We start from the raw sequence: 20,704 nt of genomic DNA, 5'->3' as shown, positions 1-20,704 counted from the left end.
TGCATTAAATACCTGAAAAGTATTTAATGTATGTTTCGTGGCATTAGTTAAAAAGTGGAATCAAAATTTTATTGGTGCAAGTATACATCATGTTCTAAAGCCTTGGTGGCATTTGTTTTATGGGATTTAGGCCATGGTCTAAAGAATGTATTTGTGCCTAACATTTCATCTACTACTAAGAATCACAGGCTCAGAACTTATAAAGATGTTGTTAGTTAATTTTATTGTGCAAACTCGTTTTGTCAGACAAATTTTTCAAAAATTAACTAAATATATGTTTTACAATCTGAACATATCTCCCACGGTAGGTGAAAAAACACTACACATAGAAAGAAGCTTTTACCACAGCTTAATGCCCATCAAACCAATACTACTATGGGTAGGCTATGGATACAGGTCTGTGACAGACTGGATTGTATTATCTAGTTTTAAGTCGTGAAACTGTTCTGCAAATTGTGTTCTTGCCAGTCATCTGATGGCAGACACCACTATACCATGAAAGCCATTCTATCAAGTTTTGAGAACCAGCGTCTACATCTACATCTACATCCATACTCCGCAAGCCACTCTTGACTCTTCGGTGAAGGTATGTTCTCGAAACTTTAACAAAAGCCCGTACCGAGCTACTGAGCGTCTCTCCTGCAGAGTCTTCCACTGGAATTTATATATCTTCTCCGTAAGGCTTTCGCGATTACTAAATGATCCTGTAAGGAAGCGCGCTGCTCTCCGTTGGATCTTCTCTATCTCTTCTATCAACCCTATCTGGTATGGATCCCACACTGCTGACCAGTATCCAAGCAGTGGGCGAACAAGTGTACTGTAACTTACTTCCTTTGTTTTCGGATTGCATTTCCTTAGGATTCTTTCAATGAATCTCTGTCTGGCATCTGCTTTACCGACGATCAACTTTATATGATCATTCTGTTTTAAATCACTCCTAATGCGTACTCCCAGATAATTTATGGAATTAACTGCTTCCAGTTGCTGACCTGCTATTGTGTAGCTAAATGATAAGGGATCTATCTTTCTATGTATTCGGAGCACATTACACTTGTCTACATTGAGATTCAATTGCTATTCCCTGCACCATCCGTCAATTCGCTGCAGATCCTCCTGCATTTCATTACAATTTTCCATAGTTACAATCTCTCGATACACCACAGCATCATCTGCAAAAAGCCTCAGTGAACTTCCGATGTCATCCACAAGGTCATTTATGTATATTGTGAATAGCAACGGTCCCGTGACACTCCCCTGTGGCACACCTGAAGTCACTCTTACTTCGGAAGACTTCTCTCCATTGAAAATGACATGCTGCGTCCTTAGATCCATCTAGTGAGGGATCTAGGGACATCCATACATATCCTATACATTACTGAAGTAGGGATGGCAAAGCAAGATTACACTAATAACAGCACATAAAGAGATACTTAAGCACACATTATTCCTGATCTTGACACACAAGCGGAACATGGGAAAATGTTAATAGGTGGTACATAGGAAGTTGTCTCTGGCATGCACCTCATGATGGTTTGATGAGTACAGATGTAGATGCAGATGTAAGTGATTGGGCTATACCCAAGAATGTATTGAATCCCTATATTGGAACCATGTGTCACTGAATTAGGATGTAAAAGATACTTATATCTGCATTTTCACTGAAAATTCCCAAAATTACTACTGAAGAAAAGCACACAACAAGAAGGGTAGCAGTAATATTTGACAATACAAATCACTTACTTCCTAAAAAGAAATCAGGGGATGAGCAGAAGATTTTCGTAATATGAGCTATCACATCAGTAAACATAGCCAGGATTCTGTAAAAATACAGACTAATTGGACTAAAATGCAGGTTAACAACAGAGCAGAAAATGAAAATCCCATCACAAGAACGGCAGCTACAGACAGCTAAAACACCTATTTGGAAGAAACGTCGAAATTCGATCGTCAAGCACCAAACTAATTAAGGCCACAAGGAACACAAGCAATGTAAATTCGCCTAAACAAGATGAAAAAAAATTATGCCCAAAACGGAAAATTCTGCTACTAAGTGACAGTCATGTTAGACTGTGCACAAATATCCTGAATAATATTCTCGGAAAGAATTACACCATGACTTCATTTATAAGGCCAGGTGCACATTGGTCAAAAGTTACAGAAAACAATAGTGAAAAGACCAAGGCTACTCAAAAACCGACAGTGTAATAGTGATTGCTAGAACAAACAGCAGCTACAATGGAGAAAAACCATACCTATTTCGAAAAGCTGTAAACGAAGTGGGCCCTATACACAACACAGTTCAGACGAAATTAATATTGTGTACATTCCCATACAGATATGACATTCCCAGCAAAAACAATTCACTTTATAAATTAAACAGTCAATTAATGAGAGCTGCAGTTGAGCATGATCATGTTACAGTAATTGATGTTAACACCTTTCTGAGCAGAAATAATTATACAAGGCATTGGCTGCATCTGGTGTTGACAGGAAAAATTGCTTTGTGTAAAAGATTTAAACCGAGATGATAAGTGGGGCAAGTAGGAATACATCAACAGCAACTAACATATATACTGAAATCAAAACAGCTACCCAAAATTTATCTGACAATAGTATGCTGTACTGTGAGATCTCCGCAGGAGAAATGATGAAACCAAATCAAAATCCAATATATGCAGCAGAAGAAGTAATAATGGCTCTGGAAATAAAGCCAAAAGACAAAACCAGTGATGAAGAACAACAACAACAAATAGTTAGACCTAATGAGACTGGGCTTAATTGCAACATATCCACAGCAGAAACGTAGACAGTAACTGAAAACCAAAAAGTGGTAGATTTTGTGAGCTCCATAGTAGAAAAGATAGAACCAATTCCAAATCCAAAATATGCAGCTGCAGAAAAAGTAATATCATTGCAAATTAATCTGAAAGGCACAACTACTGATGATGAGCAACAAAAAATAGCTAGGCCTAATGATACTCAGCTGAATTGTAACATATCCTTAATAGAAACAAGGACACTAAATAAAAGCCCAAAACCCACCGCAGAAGAAGAGCTTATATTACAGAAACTAAGTCCAAAATGGAAAAGCAATAAAAATGAAGAACAACAGCAAATTCCTGCACAAAGGAAAAAAGGAAAGCCTAGTGAATCAGTTCGCACAAGAACTTCAGTCAGAAGAAAGATGATCTCTTAACATTTGGGAGATGATTTTTTACGGAACAGCCAAGGGAAGCAAAGAACTGGAAGTTAAATATTAATGTCAAGAAACATGAACATGCTAATCAAATAGAATAAGCAATAAGAAATTAAGCTCAGAATTCTCCATCAAAATCTGCAATACATGAGAAATAAAAAACTAGAAGTAGAACTACTGGCAAATGAAGTACGCCCACAAATAATTATCTGTGTATAACAGTTAAACGTTAACACTCGAATCATTATTTGAAGACTGGTTAGAACTTTTGGGTTACAATATTTCCAAATTTCGCTCAGCTGCGGAACAGTAAAATCCTTACGAATAACATGAAATTAAAATCAGTGCATAAAAGTATATGTGGATTTGCCTGTGTTGCCCAAAAATCGCGTTGAGCAAGAAAATATCGCTCTAACGATGATGGTTACATTTCTTGAAGAAATGTGCTCAAGCTTCTACCATTATTAGCCCAAGAGGCAAAATACCGCCCAGTGCAATCACCTGTGCTGTATTCAATTATGATAATCAGTTCCGATAAGGAAAGATTGGGAGGGGTTTGTGGAGTGCGGAGGATGTATGTGATGACAACACTTTCTATAGTTCTTTCCTAATAGATTTTCTCAGTGGGCTCTTGAATTCTTTCGAGCCGACTGAGCCCTGGATCCTTCCTCCCACACCTTTCATGGAAAATCTGTTTATGCTCTTGTAATTGTAATGATACAGTAACTGGCATACTTGATCACATAAAGAAATTGAATAATTTTATTGAAATGAGACACACTTCAAAAAAAAAAAAAAAGTGGGATTCCGTTGAGGAGCTTTGGATGTTTTGATGTGCTGAAGGAACTCAGACTTGGTTTCAGACAAGTGGTAAATTTAAATTCAAAATTGTAGTAGGAGCAAGATGGTTGTTACCAAAAGAGATTTGAATCCGTTTAACTTTATAAGTAATTCTGCGTAATGCTAAAATTTTTCTGAGTTAAGAGAGTGATCATTATATTAGAAGACTGAGATGTGTGTTGTTAGCAAACAGGCAATGAATTATATGGGAATTTTAATTCGTTTGGCAGTGCGCTTAAGTTATCACTTGATTTACAGTTTCCTTTTTCTGTATATATCAAACCAAACTGCAAATTATATATGGCCTATATATACACAAAATGTAAAAATAAATAATTGTTTTTGCAGAATAAATGAAAGACACAAGCTGTTTTTACGTTCTCTTTTAACAGATCGGAACTCTCCTTCTGCAAAATCTTGGCCAAGTCCTTGAACGAACTCTTTAATAACGAATATACGAGTACGTAAATAATTGAATTACTGAATGATGATAAGATATAACAATGTATACTAGAAATACGGATAATAATAAATCATTTGACACATATAAAGAATGAAATACTATTGGCTAGAATAAGATGAGGGGTTTGCCCATATGATGTGGCTAGGGTGTGGTCTGGGCGGCGCCAACTTCACTTCCTCCTTCCCTGTTCTGTTCTCCTATTACAGAACGGAATCGTTACGGGTACACATAGGGCTGGGCATCAAGTTCAATTGTCAACTGGAAAAAAAGTTGTGTAGCTAATATGTTGTTCGTTTTTCTGTATTCTACGGCTATTGGCTAACATAACGAGGGGTTGTCCATAAGGAGTGGTCAGAGCGTGGTCTGGGCGGGGCAAACGTCCACTTCCCCCTTCCACATTATGTTTTCCTAATACAGAGCGGAATAGTTTCGGGTACACGCCACTGTGGGTATCAAGTTTAACTGTCAAGTCGAAAAAAAGTTGCATAGTTAGCGTTTTGTTCGTTTTTCTGCATTCTATGGCTCTTTGCTAACGTAACGAGGGGTTGTACATAAGGCGTGGCCAGAGCGTGGTAAACGTCCACTTCCTCCTTCCGCATTCTGGTGTCCTAATACAGAGCAGAATGTTTCGGTTACACGTCCCTGTGTGCATCAAGTTTAACTGTTAACTGAAAAGAAAGCTATGTACTTAACGTTTAGTTCGTTTTTCTGCATTCCGTAACTAGTTGTTAATATAACACTACGGGTTGCTGACAAAGAGCCGGCCGCTGTGGCAGAGCGGTTCTAGGCGCTTCAGTCTGGAACCGCGCGACCGCTATGGTCTCAGGTTCGAATCCTGCCTCCAAGGATGTGTGTGATGACCTTAGGCTAGTTAGTTTTAAGTAGTTCAAATTTCTAGGGAACTGATGACCTCAGATGTTAATTCCCATTGTGCTCAGCGCCATTTGAACCATTTTTTGTTAACAAAGCGTCGCGAGACCATGGTCTGAGCGTCGGCGATTCCGCCCTTAGCCCTACCGCGTTCGTTTCTCATAGTTCAGAGCGGAATCGTCCGGGATACACATTGCGGAGAACATCATCGTTTAACTGTCAAATGAAAAAAAGGGTTGCTTGGTTACATTTTTGTTTGCTTTTCTGCATTCTGTGACAACTGGCTAAAATAACACTGCTGTGGTCCACATGGTGTGGGGAGGGCACATAGTCTGGGCAGTGACACGCTTGTCATATAAATACGCATAAATGATTACCTAGTTAATATAAGTAATACATTCATGAATAACTAAAGTACTTCATATTAAATGTATCCAAAACACCTGAATTACGTGTCGCCTGATTTTCATGAAGCGTACATAACGTAGCTGTACTCCAGAACAGGGCGGACAAGTGCGGTGTAAGCAGTCTCTTTAGTAGATCTGTTGCACCTTCTAATTGTTCTGCCAATGAATCGCAGTCTTTGGTTTACTCTACCCACAATATTGTCGATGTGATCGTTGCAATGTAGGTTATTCGTAATTGTAATCCTTAAGTATTTAGTTGAATTTACAGCCTTCAGATTTGTGTCACTTATCGCGTAATCCAAATTTAGCGGATTTCTTTTAGTACTCATGCGAATAACTTCACACTTTTCTTTATTCAGGGTCAGTTGCCACTTTTCGCACAAGACAGATACCTTATCTATAAAACTTGCTTGGGGAACGCCGGATATTACTTCTGTTTTACTAGCTGACTCCCAGTCTATTACTACGAACTGTGACAGGAAATCACGAATACAGTCGTACAACTGAGGCTATATTCCATAGGCACGCATTTTGGTCAGAAAACGCTTGTGAGGAACGGTGTCGAAAGCCTTCGCGAAATCTAAAAATGTTTAATCAATTTGACATCCTCTGTCAATAGCACTGATCATTTCTCGAGTATAGAGAGCTAGTTGTGTTTCACAAGAAGAATCCGTGCCTACTACATGTCAATAAAACGTTTTCCACGTTATACTTCCTAATGTACGAACACGGTATACATTCCAGAACCCTACTGCAAATCGACGTTAGTGACATGGGACCGTAATTCAGCGGATTACTCCTGTTTCCCTTTGTGGGTATTGGTGTGAATTCAGACCATCTCTAGTCCTTAGGGATGGATCTTTCTGTGAGCGGTTGTATATAAATGCTAAATATGGAGCTATTCTGAAAGGAACCTGACTGGTATAGAGTCTGGGACGGGGACTTGCGTTTATTAACTGATATAAGCTGATTTGCTACACCGAGGATATCTACTATGTTTCTACTTCAATTTCACTACAAGGTAAACTACTTCTGAAAGCAATAAATACTCCACCACCAACTATATTTAATCTGTCCTTTCTGAACTCTGTTAGATCGTTTGAAAAAATTTCGGCTGAACTTATTTCTGGCTTTAGCCAACTTGCTGTACCTATTACTATTTGAGCTTTCTATTAAAGGTTGGAGATCTTGTTCTTTTCCAACACAGCTATTACAGTTTACAACATCAGTACCGATCGTTTCTACAAACACAATAGTGTGATTTACCTGCTCAACTAGCCAGAGCTAACCGATATCACCAAAACGTTGTCAATAAATTAATACGACAGAAACAGCGCGCGAATGCAAGGAAGAATATCGCAAATAATGTTACTAGAGTCACAATACCATACTTCGGTGATATTTCCGAAAAAAGTGGCTAACATTTTTGTTGGAATTATGTAATACATTTATATCGGATATGAGAAAGTTCCAGAACATCGTTCTAGAATAAGTTATATCGAGGATGTTCGAGAAGTATCGATTGTGGTGACAGCTATGTTTGTGTATATATGTGTGAGTGATGAGGCGCAATAGACAGTCTTCGTGCGTCTATTGTAAAGTTTACATGTGTATATTTTAATAAAGTATTTTTATAAGTAAAAGTGTGAACATGATTCAAAACAATTTTCAAACCTTTTAAAGTTGATACCGCTTTTCAGACCAAAAATACGCTCCGATTTAAACTAAGAAATAATTTACAGCAGGAAAGCGATAAATATGAGATAGCCTGGGTATATACACTCCTGGAAATGGAAAAAAGAACACATTGACACCGGTGTGTCAGACCCACCATACTTGCTCCGGACACTGCGAGAGGGCTGTACAAGCAATGATCACACGCACGGCACAGCGGACACACCAGGAACCGCGGTGTTGGCCGTCGAATGGCGCTAGCTGCGCAGCATTTGTGCACCGCCGCCGTCAGTGTCAGCCAGTTTGCCGTGGCCTACGGAGCTCCATCGCAGCCTTTAACACTGGTAGCATGCCGCGACAGTGTGGACGTGAACCGTATGTGCAGTTGACGGACTTTGAGCGAGGGCGTATAGTGGGCTTGCGGGAGGCCGGGTGGACGTACCGCCGAATTGCTCAACACGTGGGGCGTGAGGTCTCCACAGTACATCGATGTTGTCGCCAGTGGTCGGCGGAAGGTGCACGTGCCCGTCGACCTGGGACCGGACCGCAGCGACGCACGGATGCACGCCAAGACCGTAGGATCCTACGCAGTGCCGTAGGGGACCGCACCGCCACTTCCCAGCAAATTAGGGACACTGTTGCTCCTGGGGTATCGGCGAGGACCATTCGCAACCGTCTCCATGAAGCTGGGCTACGGTCCCGCACACCGTTAGGCCGTCTTCCGCTCACGCCCCAACATCGTGCAGCCCGCCTCCAGTGGTGTCGCGACAGGCGTGAATGGAGGGACGAATGGAGACGTGTCGTCTTCAGTGATGAGAGTCGCTTCTGCCTTGGTGCCAATGATGGTCTTATGCGTGTTTGGCGCCGTGCAGGTGAGCGCCACAATCAGGACTGCATACGACCGAGGCACACAGGGCCAACACTCGGCATCATGGTGTGGGGAGCGATCTCCTACACTGACCGTACACCACTGGTGATCGTCGGGGGGACACTGAATAGTGCACGGTACATCCAAACCGTCATCGAACCCATCGTTCTACCATTCCTAGACCGGCAAGGGAACTTGCTGTTCCAACAGGACAATGCACGTCCGCATGTATCCCGTGCCACCCAACGTGCTCTAGAAGATGTAAGTCAGCTACCCTGGCCAGCAAGATCTCCGGATCTGTCCCCCATTGAGCATGTTTGGGACTGGATGAAGCGTCGTCTCACGCGGTCTGCACGTCCAGCACGAACGCTGGTCCAACTGAGGCGCCAGGTGGAAATGGCATGGCAAGCCGTTCCACAGGACTACATCCAGCATCTCTACGATCGTCTCCATGGGAGAATAGCAGCCTGCATTGCTGCGAAAGGTGGATATACACTGTACTAGTGCCGACATTGTGCATGCTCTGTTGCCTGTGTCTATGTGCCTGTGGTTCTGTCAGTGTGATCATGTGATGTATCTGACCCCAGGAATGTGTCAATAAAGTTTCCCCTTCCTGGGACAATGAATTCACGGTGTTCTTATTTCAATTTCCAGGAGTGTAAAATACAGTGTAAAAATGTACAAGGCAAGGCCAAACTGGTAGGTCCTTTAAAGTACGTTACAAAGAACATAGCGATGCTTTCCGGCTTAATAATTTTGAAAAGTCAGCTATAGCCACGCATATTTGGGAAACGGGACACCCATTGTTGGGAATAGATCAGAATCTCGTTATTTTACATAGACAGGGCAAAGGCAAAAAGCTGGATCTACTAGAACAGCTGAAAATTACGATACAGAGCGTGGATAATCAGAACACACTGAATGAACAGCTAACTGGTGATACAAATAACTTTTTCAAACATTTCACTGGTTTCTTTTAGTAACTACATTTTTAGCAAATCCCAGGATACCATCATTTCATGAGGTCCTTGGAACATGTATACGTATCTGTTTGTATAGACATCTCTGTGACTTCCTTGTTTACTTGCGCGTTTCAGTGTCGTGTTAGGCTACGTGGTGTGTGGTATCAACGAAGACGCACGGGCGGTTTACGACGATAGAGGAGAGAGCCATGTGGTTACATGTTGAGCACCATAGGCGACACCATTTTTGAGTTTCTTATATTTTGACGACTATGTGGAGATGCACCGTGGAAGATATGTATGCAGCAAGGTAAGTAGCCACGATGTTTTAATTTTATCATCGGTTTCATTGTGCCTGGCGCATGTTCCATTTTAGCTAGTTTTAACAGGTTCTTTTACTTTTTATTATTCTGATGATGGAAGCTTGACTTCCGAAACGCGACAGTCTTCGTGCTTTACACTATAAACAAGTGGGATGAGCCGATATATTTTTTAACATCGTACTAAGTCGTTCCGTGTGGATCTCATACCACGAATAAAATTAAAATCTGTATTCGAATCACAGTCCAGCATCAAAGTTTCAGGTCTCAGTTTCAAATAAAATAAGAAGCCTGAGACCTTAAATGACAATAGGCTCATTAAATAAAATAAAGTTTTTAGTGCAAGGAAGCTCACTGACGACACAGTTTCTGTTTGCCGCGACTTCCGCCTCTGTTACGACCAAACCTAAACCGGCTGTGGCCCACATGGTAGAGAATGGATATGATGTTTGTGACGCAAATTGCTAACTACTGTGCAACTTAACGTTCTTGACTTATAATTACTACAGGTGAAGGAGATCTGTTCCTTTGTGTTTAAAATACAAGCAGGAAGTGAGAAATTGGACCGATACCTCCCAACTATGAAACTGAAAAGCAATCCACAAGCCTACTGAAGCCCACTTTTGCTACATTCATAGTAGTATCTAACGTAAGAGGCACTTAGCTTACAATTACACACGGTGAAAAAAATCATGTCTCTATTAACTAGTTATCAGCAGGCTTATAACATGCAAATTATACTAGTTTCATGTCATCTGGATGTAAAGATGCTTTTTGCAATCATAGCCTCGATTCGAAGCCGTTTTGATATTTTAAGTATTAAAAGAAATTTCTTAGGACGAGATACACAATTCCACAGCATGAAGTCAGCAAATACGTCTATTATTACTGCCGTTGTCGCTATTAAATTTTTAATTCTGCGGCTGCTATCCGCGTACTTCAGAAACAATTTAATGCTTCTTGGACATTTTTAGAAGCAAATCTCAAAAAATAGGCGAATATCCAGATCGCAGCAAATGGATTCGGCGTTCTGTGACAACTGTATCGTAACATGTAGTTATTTAGTTCTTTCAATCTGTAGTGAAGTCTTTTGAAGTTAACATTGGTCATCACCAATTATTCTTAGATAACATAAAAATTAAATTAGCTGATGAAAATGGTACGCCATAAGACAAATTGCGTTGCATTACTTCAATAACTTGCGTTTAGTAGCGACGCTTGTAAATTGGTAAGGCCGGCAGTACCCGCCACTTTCAAAGACAGAGGATTTTCATATCTTGTGTTAACTGATATTTTCGGTTCATTCTCTCCATATAATCGATGTCACGTATTTCAAATGGTGGAAAGAAACAAAATATTACAGTAGATCAACAACTTTTCGTTGTAATACACTCATTCTACGTGGCCCAAGTTCACATTTTCACGGAATTACTCGAATTGTAATATCAATTCAACACTGCAGAAATATATTTCATCGAGGCAAAACTCACATCCGACTGAGAGGCCTTATACTTAGTTGCCAACCTGAAATTCTAGCTCTGTGGAACACCAGTTTCAGTATAGTGCTGTTGCGAAGACTGTTTACCACTGGTCTTTCTCACCGGAAAATACGTAACTGAGTTTTTGGATTCCATAGGTATACTGCGACAGTAGTATCGAGTGCAAGCAACGGCTACCAATTGCAGTATTAAATTGCGCCATGACTACTATTTTCGTAAATTCCTGACCCAAACTGGCTCTGCGTCATTTCAAACGCCAGGTACTGCAACGTCTTACTGACACCAACAGGTTTGCTTAATACAAAATTCGTATTTCGTTTCATGTGATTTTGTAACTATTGAAATAAAAGTCGCATGACCGCAACATTAGAGGTTTCATTTCCTTCTGGGAGATGAGAATCCTGGGTAGTAAGCTTTTCACCTTCGACCAGCGAAATGCAGGAAAATGTGGCCGGTAATCGCTTCACAAACAGCTATTTAGTGCTGTTGAGATGATTTATTTTAACTTTGTTGTAGGTGAAAGAATGTAGTTTAATCTTAAACAACTTGATCAGGAACGCTCGCAAATTTACCGGATAAAAAAAGATAGTCCAGCTAGGGAAAAGTTTGAAAAACAAAATCTGCGCATGCAACTTCCTGGCAGATTAAAACTGTGTACCGGACCGAGAGTGGAACTCGGGACCTTTGCCTTTCGCGGGCAAGTGCTCTTCCTCATACTGGAAAATCTGCAGTCTGGGCCAGGTAGCTCTATCTGTCTGATAACACTGCATTATAGTTCGCCTAAGAGATATCATACGTTGTGTTCCTGAAACTGTGGAAATAGTAAGTTGAATCTGAGTTTAACCTAATAAGATATTGCACAACTAAAAATACAAAACGAGTAATAATAAAAAATACTGCAGCAGAGGCAACATGATCTGCACCACAACATGAATATAGATCTTGCCTTTAATCTCTGGAAATGGTGTCATTATTATATCTTCATATGATGTGTAGACACACACACATTTACATCATTCTCTAAACAATACTCACAAGGAACTAATTTATTAAATCTTTTTTCAGAGCATGTAATCTGGAATGAATTTGACTTCTTATTCGAAGAAAGTGCTCTCTGCTTACTATTACACTTCGCTTCCTCCTCCGTCACAGTTCGAGGAATTTCATAAACGTCACATCCTTGCGCTTTGTGAAGATATGTACTGTTTCAGCACCATTTCGGTGCCGTAGGATAAACCATGTCGACGATACATTGCTAGGTGAAGAGGGAGGTGGAAGAAAGCCACGTAAACAATCTTCGTCGCCCTGGACGTTCACGGGCTACCACAGAGGATCAAGACAGTAGTGTACTCCACTGTAGTCATGAAGACCCTGTCACAACTAGCATAGAAAATAGGAACATTCTCCAGCTAAGTGTGAGCAGGTCACCATTCGTCGTCGTCTCAACGAGAAAGGAAGGTATGGACGATCGGCGAACGTATGACCAAACTGCTGTCACAGTTTGGGGTTGGATATCAGCTAGTGGTTGCGGCGTTCTGTGGCAACTGGGCCGTCCGTTTTCTAGTTATTACTACTGCGAAATACTGGATACCGTAATGCTTTCTTCTGTTAGTCAGAGATTTTCGGGGGCTGAATAATCTTCCAACATAAACATTTTCCTGCTCACGCGGCGAGCTGTGTAAAACACTGGTTTCAAATGAATGTGGACGTTGAGCTGTTGGACTGGCCTCCATAGGTGCAAACCTAAATCGCATAGAGCATGTATGGACGAATATGCAGAAAATTATTAGGAGCGGAAGACCAGCACCGACTACTATGCCGGAGCTGTCCGAAACAGTTCATGACGCAAGGGAACTGTTGTGACAGAATAACAGACTCGTACGGAAACTTTCGCCTCCATCCTCCGGCAGCTAAATGCAGTTGTAGAGGAGGGAGGAAACTGCGCACGGTACTGAAATATTGTGTTGCTATCGAGAAAATTTTGTTTACGGAAAATGAAGGTTTTCTATTCCCTCGAAGAAAAGGAAAAATGGTTTGTCTTAGCTCACCCTCTCACTCTTTCTCTGCATTTCTTTCTGCCCCCCCCCCCACCCCCCCCCTCTCTCTCTCTCTCTCTCTCTCTCTCTCTCTCTCTCTCTCTCTCTCTCTCTCTCTTTTTCTTCAGTAGACCCTTGATTTAAAATTTGTTTTACGACCATTGATCAAAATGACTGAGAGAAACATGAAACTATTTTTTTTTTCTCGCATGACACATGACGTCAATGCTGATGTGGCATCAAAGAGAAATTACTTAATGTTTTTTTCTTCGAGAAAAAGCATCGTTCTAATTTGTGTTATCTTTATCTACATGCAGGCAGAATAACAATGCCGACGAAAGCACAAAGGAGATATCATTTCCATTTAACGCCAAACTCAAATCACAACGCATGCGGAGAAAGTGTGATGCAAGACCAGCGGGTAGACGTAAAGTCGAGTATTTAAGTCCTCTTCATCCTCAGTTATATACTTATGAATACTTTAAAATTATGTATAATACTTTAAAATTATGACTTCTTCATAATTCTCGTTGTCCAGCTAAACTGATAACTCTAATCACGAATTAAAAATCGCGAGAATAACAGGATTCGAATCACTTACCTACATGGTAGGAACTGACCGCCTAAACCACTATGTCATTCTACCAATAGCTTAAGTTTCATTTACAAAATGGTATAATATGGTTTGTGATGTCACATCTTTTACATGAAAAAGAAATGCAGCAACGAGTGAAAGTGACGCAGGGCGCCTTCGATGGATATGCAGACTGTCCATCTGACTTTGAATTGTATGAACGGAGCTATGAAGAATATAAGCTAACGGAAAGTGACACGAACGGTATTCCGCTAGGTTGTATGAGAGCTGCTTAATTTGGAGATGTTGAGTGTGGCAAAGTGTGAGAAACGTATTAGCTGCTAACGCAAATGTCACACAATTTCGACACGCTGATAGCAACATTACTCTTGTGGAAACTGTTCGTGCAGAAAATGGTTTGAGGGTCTCTTAAGCACATATTCTGTCACCATGATTCAAATGTACCAGAAAATGCTATTGAATTTCACACTTATGATACCTATCTTACGACGAAAGTTTTGATGAAATGATAGAAAATTGTTTGTTTCAGGCACAGCTTTGAAATGATTCCAGTGTATCAGAGAGTAATCAAACTGTATATTTACAAGGAAATGTTCTCTTCTGATACAGATGCAAAAAGAAAAAATATGAAAAGCCTTTCTTGATGTGAAACTTCTCGTTATTCGTAGCAAACATGGGCTACACGTGGATGTTGCGTTTTTCAATCGATGCTCTGTGGTTGTCTCTTAATTTGTGTGCCTATCTTCCATAGACAGTGTCATTGTAATAGATCTCAAAAAATGTTTCCCAAGTAAATTATTATAAAAAAAGATGTCTTACCTACTCATAAATTTTACAGTGTAACTACTGGAGATGTTCCAAAAATGTGAAACAAGCCTGGCGATGATCTTTGTGCTTTCAGTAGCTTAAGACAGAAAAACACCAATAACTGTGATAGTTAATGAAATCATTCGACGTCGCAATTATAGTTAATCTCATAGCATACGTTGCTAGCTTTGATCCCACTTCCAGTCTCGCTGAACAACACATTTTTAGCCGTTTCCTGAAAGAGCTGCAAACAGTCTGATCGATAATCAGTAAGGAAATTTCGTTTGTTTTATTTATGAAATGCCACTTTTCCATACTATTTCACTGTGACGCAATACAGCAGGTAGGCCTAAATATAGGCGGTTTCGAAATCCAGAATGAGTAATATCTTTCTAATTTGTGCTGATTAGGCACGCTCGTGTTACAGATACTTTATGTTTTATTGAAATAGACTTCCACCTTAGAGATATCGTGGTGATCTGGATTCCATGTGAAGTAGCACAGCGCATATTTTAAAAGCGTTTTCCGTTACTTAACTGAACACAGTGGTAAATATCAGAGGTAAATTAATCATCAACAGTATATTCTCTCGCTTTGTTTAAAACGGTCTTAAACGCTAAGGCATTTTACCGATTCCCTGCCTGTAGAACCTAATCGATCTGAGGCAAAGATGTTGTCAAACCAGAGAGAACTGTTTGTCGATATGGCGCTTCCAAGGTAAACATTTGAGGGCGTCAGGTGAGAAGAATGAGTGCGTGAGGGATAACGTTAGGTATTCCTGCACAGTTTTGTTCATAAAGCCAGCAGAGTACGTTATCGTGTAGTACCAACGTGTGATGAAGTTTTGTACGTAGTTTTTCTTGTACTGTGACCAATGCGTGTCTTACAAGGGGAAGGCCGCAGACACGGTCAACCGATTCGCCTCAAATTTGGCATGTCACTTGTGTACAACCTAAAAGGAAGGAATCTAAGATATTTTGTGTCAACACCCTCGCTTTTTTTGAGAAAATCACACCTAAAAGTTATGACGAGAAATCGACTCAAAATTAGCGAGAGCGATAGATATTGTAAATAGAGCATTCTTCATCATCAGGTATGGGGTCGGAAAACGCATATTTTTCCAGAAATCGAGATGAGAAAATTTAAAGCTGCCGTTTCTGTACCCACACGGTAAACGCTTTTCGCCGATAGACATTACGTTTCAACTTTTGTTCCGACTTCGCCCGACCCAAGGCCATGGGGGTAGAACGATTTATTCGCGATGAAGTTAAAATACCACCAACGGATCTAGTTGGTATCCACTTGTTCATAGTTAGCAGTACCATGTACGTCAAAATAATCAACGATGGATCGTGCGACAAGGTGCTTCAAGAGGCAAAACGTGGACTGCCCTTCTGTCATTTCGACGGCAACGTCGATCACGCAGGTCTCGGCCCACGAACGATAAAGATCTTCGAACTGCCGGGCGAGCTACATGCAGACGTCGTCAACGAGGCGCTCCGTCCCTATGGCAACGTTCTGGAACATGTTGCCGAACGATGGGTACAGTTGCAAACCTATCCCATTTTAAACGGTGTTAGACAGGTCCGCATCCAGTTGCAGAAACATGTGCATTCCTATCTATGTATCAGAGGCTGCCGTGCCATTATAATGATCGACGGCCAACCTCGGACCTGTTCCGGCTGCGGGAAAGGTCATCTACGGTCTGAATGCATTCAACGACGTGTCGCTCAGCTCCCGTTCTCGGAAGCGTCCGTCACACCAATGATCTACATCCACATCTACATTTATACTCCGCAAGCCACCCAACAGTGTGTGACACAGGGCACTTTACGTGTCACTGTAATTACCTCCCTTTCCTGTTCCAGTCGCGTATGGTTCGCGGGAAGAACGACTGCCGAGAAGTCTCCGTGCACGCTCGACTCTCTCTAATTTTACATTCGTGATCTCCTCGGGAGGTATAAGTAGGGGGAAGCAATATATTCGATATCTCATCCAGAAACGCACTCTCTTGAAACCTGTACAGCAAGCTACACCGCGATGCTGAGCGCCTCTGTTGCAGAGTCTGCCACTTGAGTTTGTTAAACATCTCGGTAACGCTATCCCGCTTACCAAATACCCCTGTGACGAAACGCGCCGCTCTTCTTTGGATCTTCTCTATCTCCTGTGTCAACCCGTCCTGGTACGAATCCCACACTGATGAGCAATACTCAAGTATAAGTCAAACGAGTGTTTTGTAAGGCACCTCCTTTGTTGACGGACTACATTTTCTATGGGCTCTCCCAATGAATCTCAACCTGGCACCCGCCTTACCAACAATGTATATTATATGATCATTCTACTTCAAATCGTTCCTTACGCATACTCCCAGATATTTTACAGAGGTAACTGCTACCAGTGTTTGTTCCGCTATCATATTATCATACAATAAAGGATCCTTCTTTCTATGTATTCGCAATACATTACATTTGTCTATGTTAAGGGTCAGTTGCCACTCCCTGCACCACCCATCCGCTGCAGATCTTCCTGCATTTCGCTGCAATTTTCTAATGCTGCAACTTCTCTGTATACTACAGCATCATCGGCGAAAAGCCGCATCGAACTTCCGACACTATATTCTAGGCCATTTATATATATATATTGTGAAAAGCAATGGTCCCATAACACTCCTCTGTAGCACGCCAGAGGTTACTTTAACGTCTGTAGATGTCTCTCCATTGAGAACAACATGCTGTGTTCTGTTTGCTAAGAACTCTTCAATCCAGCCACACAGTTGGTCTGATATTCCGCAGGCTCTTACTTTGTTTATCAGGAGACAATGCAGAACTGTATCAAATGCCTTTCGGAAGTCAAGGAAAATGGCATCTACCTGGGAGCCTGTATCTAATATTTTCTGGGTCTCTTGAACAAATAAAGCGAGTTGGGTCTCACACAGTCGCTGTTTCCGGAATCCTTGTTGATTCCTACGGAGTAGATTCTGCGTTTCCAGAAATTACATGATACGCGAGAAAATCATATTCTAAAATTCTACAACAGATGGATGTCAGAGATACAGGCCTATAGTTTTGCGCATCTGCTCGACTACACTTCTTGAAAACTGGGACTACCTGTGCTCTTTTAGAATCATTGAGAACCTTCCGTTCCTCTAGAGACTTGCCGTACACGGCTGTTAGAAGGGGGGCAAAGTTCTTTCGCATACTCTGTGTAGAATCGAATTGGTATCCCGTCAGGTCCAGTGGACTTTCCTCTGTTGTGTGATCTCAGTTGATGACCGCCCTACCGGTCACTTACACAGCGCCTCTTGCCACGTCTACAGTTTCGTCCAGTCCGTCGACCGGTACTTCCTATCGGCACATCCCACCGTCCCAGTCACCTACGGACGGTGCTATTTCATCTTTTGAACAAAGTCCTTCTTGAGATATAGAAAACACACACATATTATACACACATGACCAATGTCTCTGGTCTGTAGCAGCCAGAGTCAGTGTCCATGTATGCGTGCGTTGCCCTCGTGAAACTTCTGAAGAAGGCCTTTTTCAGAAAACCAATATATTTGTACAATCCTTTTTCATTGTCCCCATCTGTGACGTAATGCCTTTTCTTCTTTCCTGTGTAACTGTTGATGAAACATGAAATTTGAAGTGCATATGAAAGGAGACATAACTAACACTTCACTGCATAACATGATTCTGTTTTGGCGCCAAAAGTGTTACTACGGTCATCTTTATTTTCAGATCTGTTATGGGAAACAATAATGAAGAACTTGATTTCTATTTCATCGAAGACATTATGTGATTTTGCTAGTAATTGCGATGCTGGAAAATCAACAAGTATTGTGTGACATGTCACGATATCTGCTCATAAACTGTGACATGATGACAAAAAGAAAATTTTTTGAAGTATATCTGGACCTTCTGTTTAATGCATTCATTCTAGTTTCTATTGTCATTACAGTATCAAAGGAATATAATTATTTTACCTAGAGGTCTGTCTCAGAAACAGCGTTTTGAGTAGTTTTGTATTGCACGTACTCTCATTTGTTCACATCGTACCACACTGGGGTTCAAAAGCCATCAAGAGGACTGGCAAATAATTTCATTCCAGCACATACCAGAAAGATTTGATTAAGTGTCCATGGATCTGAGTGTATTAACCTGGTCTCTCTATATACTGATTACTTCTAGTATGCTATTTAAGGGAATAGATAGGCGTACTATATTTTGCTCGTCTGTTTGTGTATGGCCAGTGGAAGTTTCGAATCTTTGATTGTGATTTTTATTGGTCCTGTAAATTACCTAATGTACAAATATATACTTGTAACATAGGACAAGTCATTAGGCTTACAATCTAGATAATATGAAATATAAAAATATGCAAAGTAGCTTACACAATATATATAAATAGGAGCTTTCACTGTATATATATACTATTACATTGTACACAGTGACTTATGATGCAGCATATTCATAATATTAAATGGTACAAAATGACTTATGGTACATGATACATACAAAAAAATAGTAATTTTTGAGATATAATTAGCTTATATTATTCATCAGTGGTTCCTAATTATAGTTAGTTCCTTTAATGTGAATATTCTCTTCATTCCTATGATAGTTGAGTTCCCCTTACTGTGATTCCATATCGCATGTATGGTTCAAAAAGTCAGTGATAGACAGTGCACAAAAGGTCACAGTGAGTATACTGAGCCAGTTGTTTCATTATAAATATCACTGAGCTTAGCTTACTGGAATCGGTATTTATCTGCTGTTTCCATTTTAGCTCACTGTCTACTGTAATGCCAAAAAATTAACTGAAGCAACTTCTTCCAGTCCTTCTTCACCTGAGAAAACATCCATATGTTCTTGTTTTTGTTTTTGTTTATTTTTGAAGACCATGTATCATGTACATAGTGTTTTTTTTTCAGTTTAATAATTAACTAATTTTCAGGGAGGCATTGTGCTGTACTACTGACTGATATGAATGTATTTTGCTGAAGTGCCTCCAAATTATTGTAAACATTTAGCACAGTCATATCATCTGTATAAAGTATTTTGATTCTTTTTCACATGTTTGTATATTATTCACAAATAAATTGAAGAGAACAGGTCCCATTACAGACCCTTGAGGAACACCATACTTAATGCTTCTAACTTGTGATCTGTATAAGTTATTAATGGCTACATATTGCTTCCTGTTACTTAGATATGATGTTATCCAGTTTGCTGCATGTCCACGAATACCAGTATTCTCTAGTTTCTTTACGAGGACTGTATGATCAACTGTGTCAAACGCCTTGGATAGATCAAGAAAAACTCCAGACAGTACCACCTTATTGTAAAAGGCCTTTATGACTGATTCTGTTAATTATTCAATTGCTGTTTCTGTTGATGTCCCTTTCTGATATCTGTGCTGTGCTGGAGTTATTACGTTATGTTTTTCCAAATAAGCAATATGTCTGTTTAGCATGAGAATTTCTAATATTTTGGAGAAGCCTGATACTAAAGCTACTGGCCTGTAGTTATTAGGACTGCCATCCTTTCCCAATTTGTATATAGGTACTACTTTAACTAATTTGAGTTTATCTGGAAATACTCCTTCTTGGAAAGAGCAGTTGGCAATAGCCATTAGTGGCGTAAATATTTTTGCTGCCACCTGATTGATTAGGTAGTTTGACACTTCATCATGTCCAGCAGACATTTTTCCTTTTAGTTTTTTCATAAATTTGTTAGCCCCCCCATCCCCCCCCTCAGGGGGTCCACAACTCTTTTGTGGATATGTGCGTAGCAAGCATGGGGCCCCGAGCTCTTGCAACTTTCCTTCTTTCCAGGGCTGCATTTCCTTTCCCTTCCCTTCCCTTCCCTTCCCCTCCTCTCCTTGCTCCTTCCCCATCGCCCTCTCCTCTCCCTCTCTTGATGTACTTGCTTATGTTGTCCCCCGGTATCCTCCTGGTTCTGTTGGTCTTTCAATTTAGCTTTGTTGCGGTAACCACCACCTCCTTTTAGCACTCCCTGGTCCCCCTCTGGGGTTTGACCTCCATTACTAAATTTCTCTTCCGTAGTGTGAGCCATTTGGGAAAGAGCACCTTACCTAGTGTCTCCGACGTATGCCCTCCTAGTTATTTCCACCTTTCCTTTCACGTCGTTTGATGCTAGGGTGCATAGCCA

General features: G+C 40.7%; 1 protein-coding gene across 1 annotated transcript; it reads right to left on the bottom strand.

The window, feature by feature from the left end:
• Positions 1–18,700: 18,700 nt before the first annotated feature.
• Positions 18,701–20,237, bottom strand: LOC126184090 (uncharacterized). The gene is made up of 3 exons (XM_049926451.1): positions 19,968–20,237; positions 19,722–19,868; positions 18,701–18,832 (listed from the first exon to the last, which is right to left on the bottom strand). The coding sequence occupies exons 1-3, from the start codon at positions 20,235–20,237 to the stop codon at positions 18,701–18,703; spliced, it is 549 nt and encodes a 182-aa protein (XP_049782408.1).
• Between the last annotated feature and the right edge of the window lie 467 nt (positions 20,238–20,704).

Source organism: Schistocerca cancellata, chromosome 4 (assembly GCF_023864275.1).
Source record: "Schistocerca cancellata isolate TAMUIC-IGC-003103 chromosome 4, iqSchCanc2.1, whole genome shotgun sequence".
Classification (NCBI taxonomy): domain Eukaryota; kingdom Metazoa; phylum Arthropoda; class Insecta; order Orthoptera; family Acrididae; genus Schistocerca; species Schistocerca cancellata.
The sequence above is the reverse complement of the archived record's forward strand: the minus strand, read 5'-3'. Positions and strand labels throughout refer to the sequence as shown.

Bases quoted from the DNA above. Each gene is read 5' to 3' on its own strand.
- LOC126184090 (XM_049926451.1), bottom strand. From the start codon at position 20,237: ATGTCTGCTGGACATGATGAAGTGTCAAACTACCTAATCAATCAGGTG. The intron at 19,869-19,967 runs GTAATAACTCCA...TTTTACAATAAG, and splicing joins CTTATTTGGAAAAACATAAC to GTGGTACTGTCTGGAGTTTT. The intron at 18,833-19,721 runs GTAGCCATTAAT...TTTGTACATTAG, and splicing joins TAAGTAACAGGAAGCAATAT to GTAATTTACAGGACCAATAA.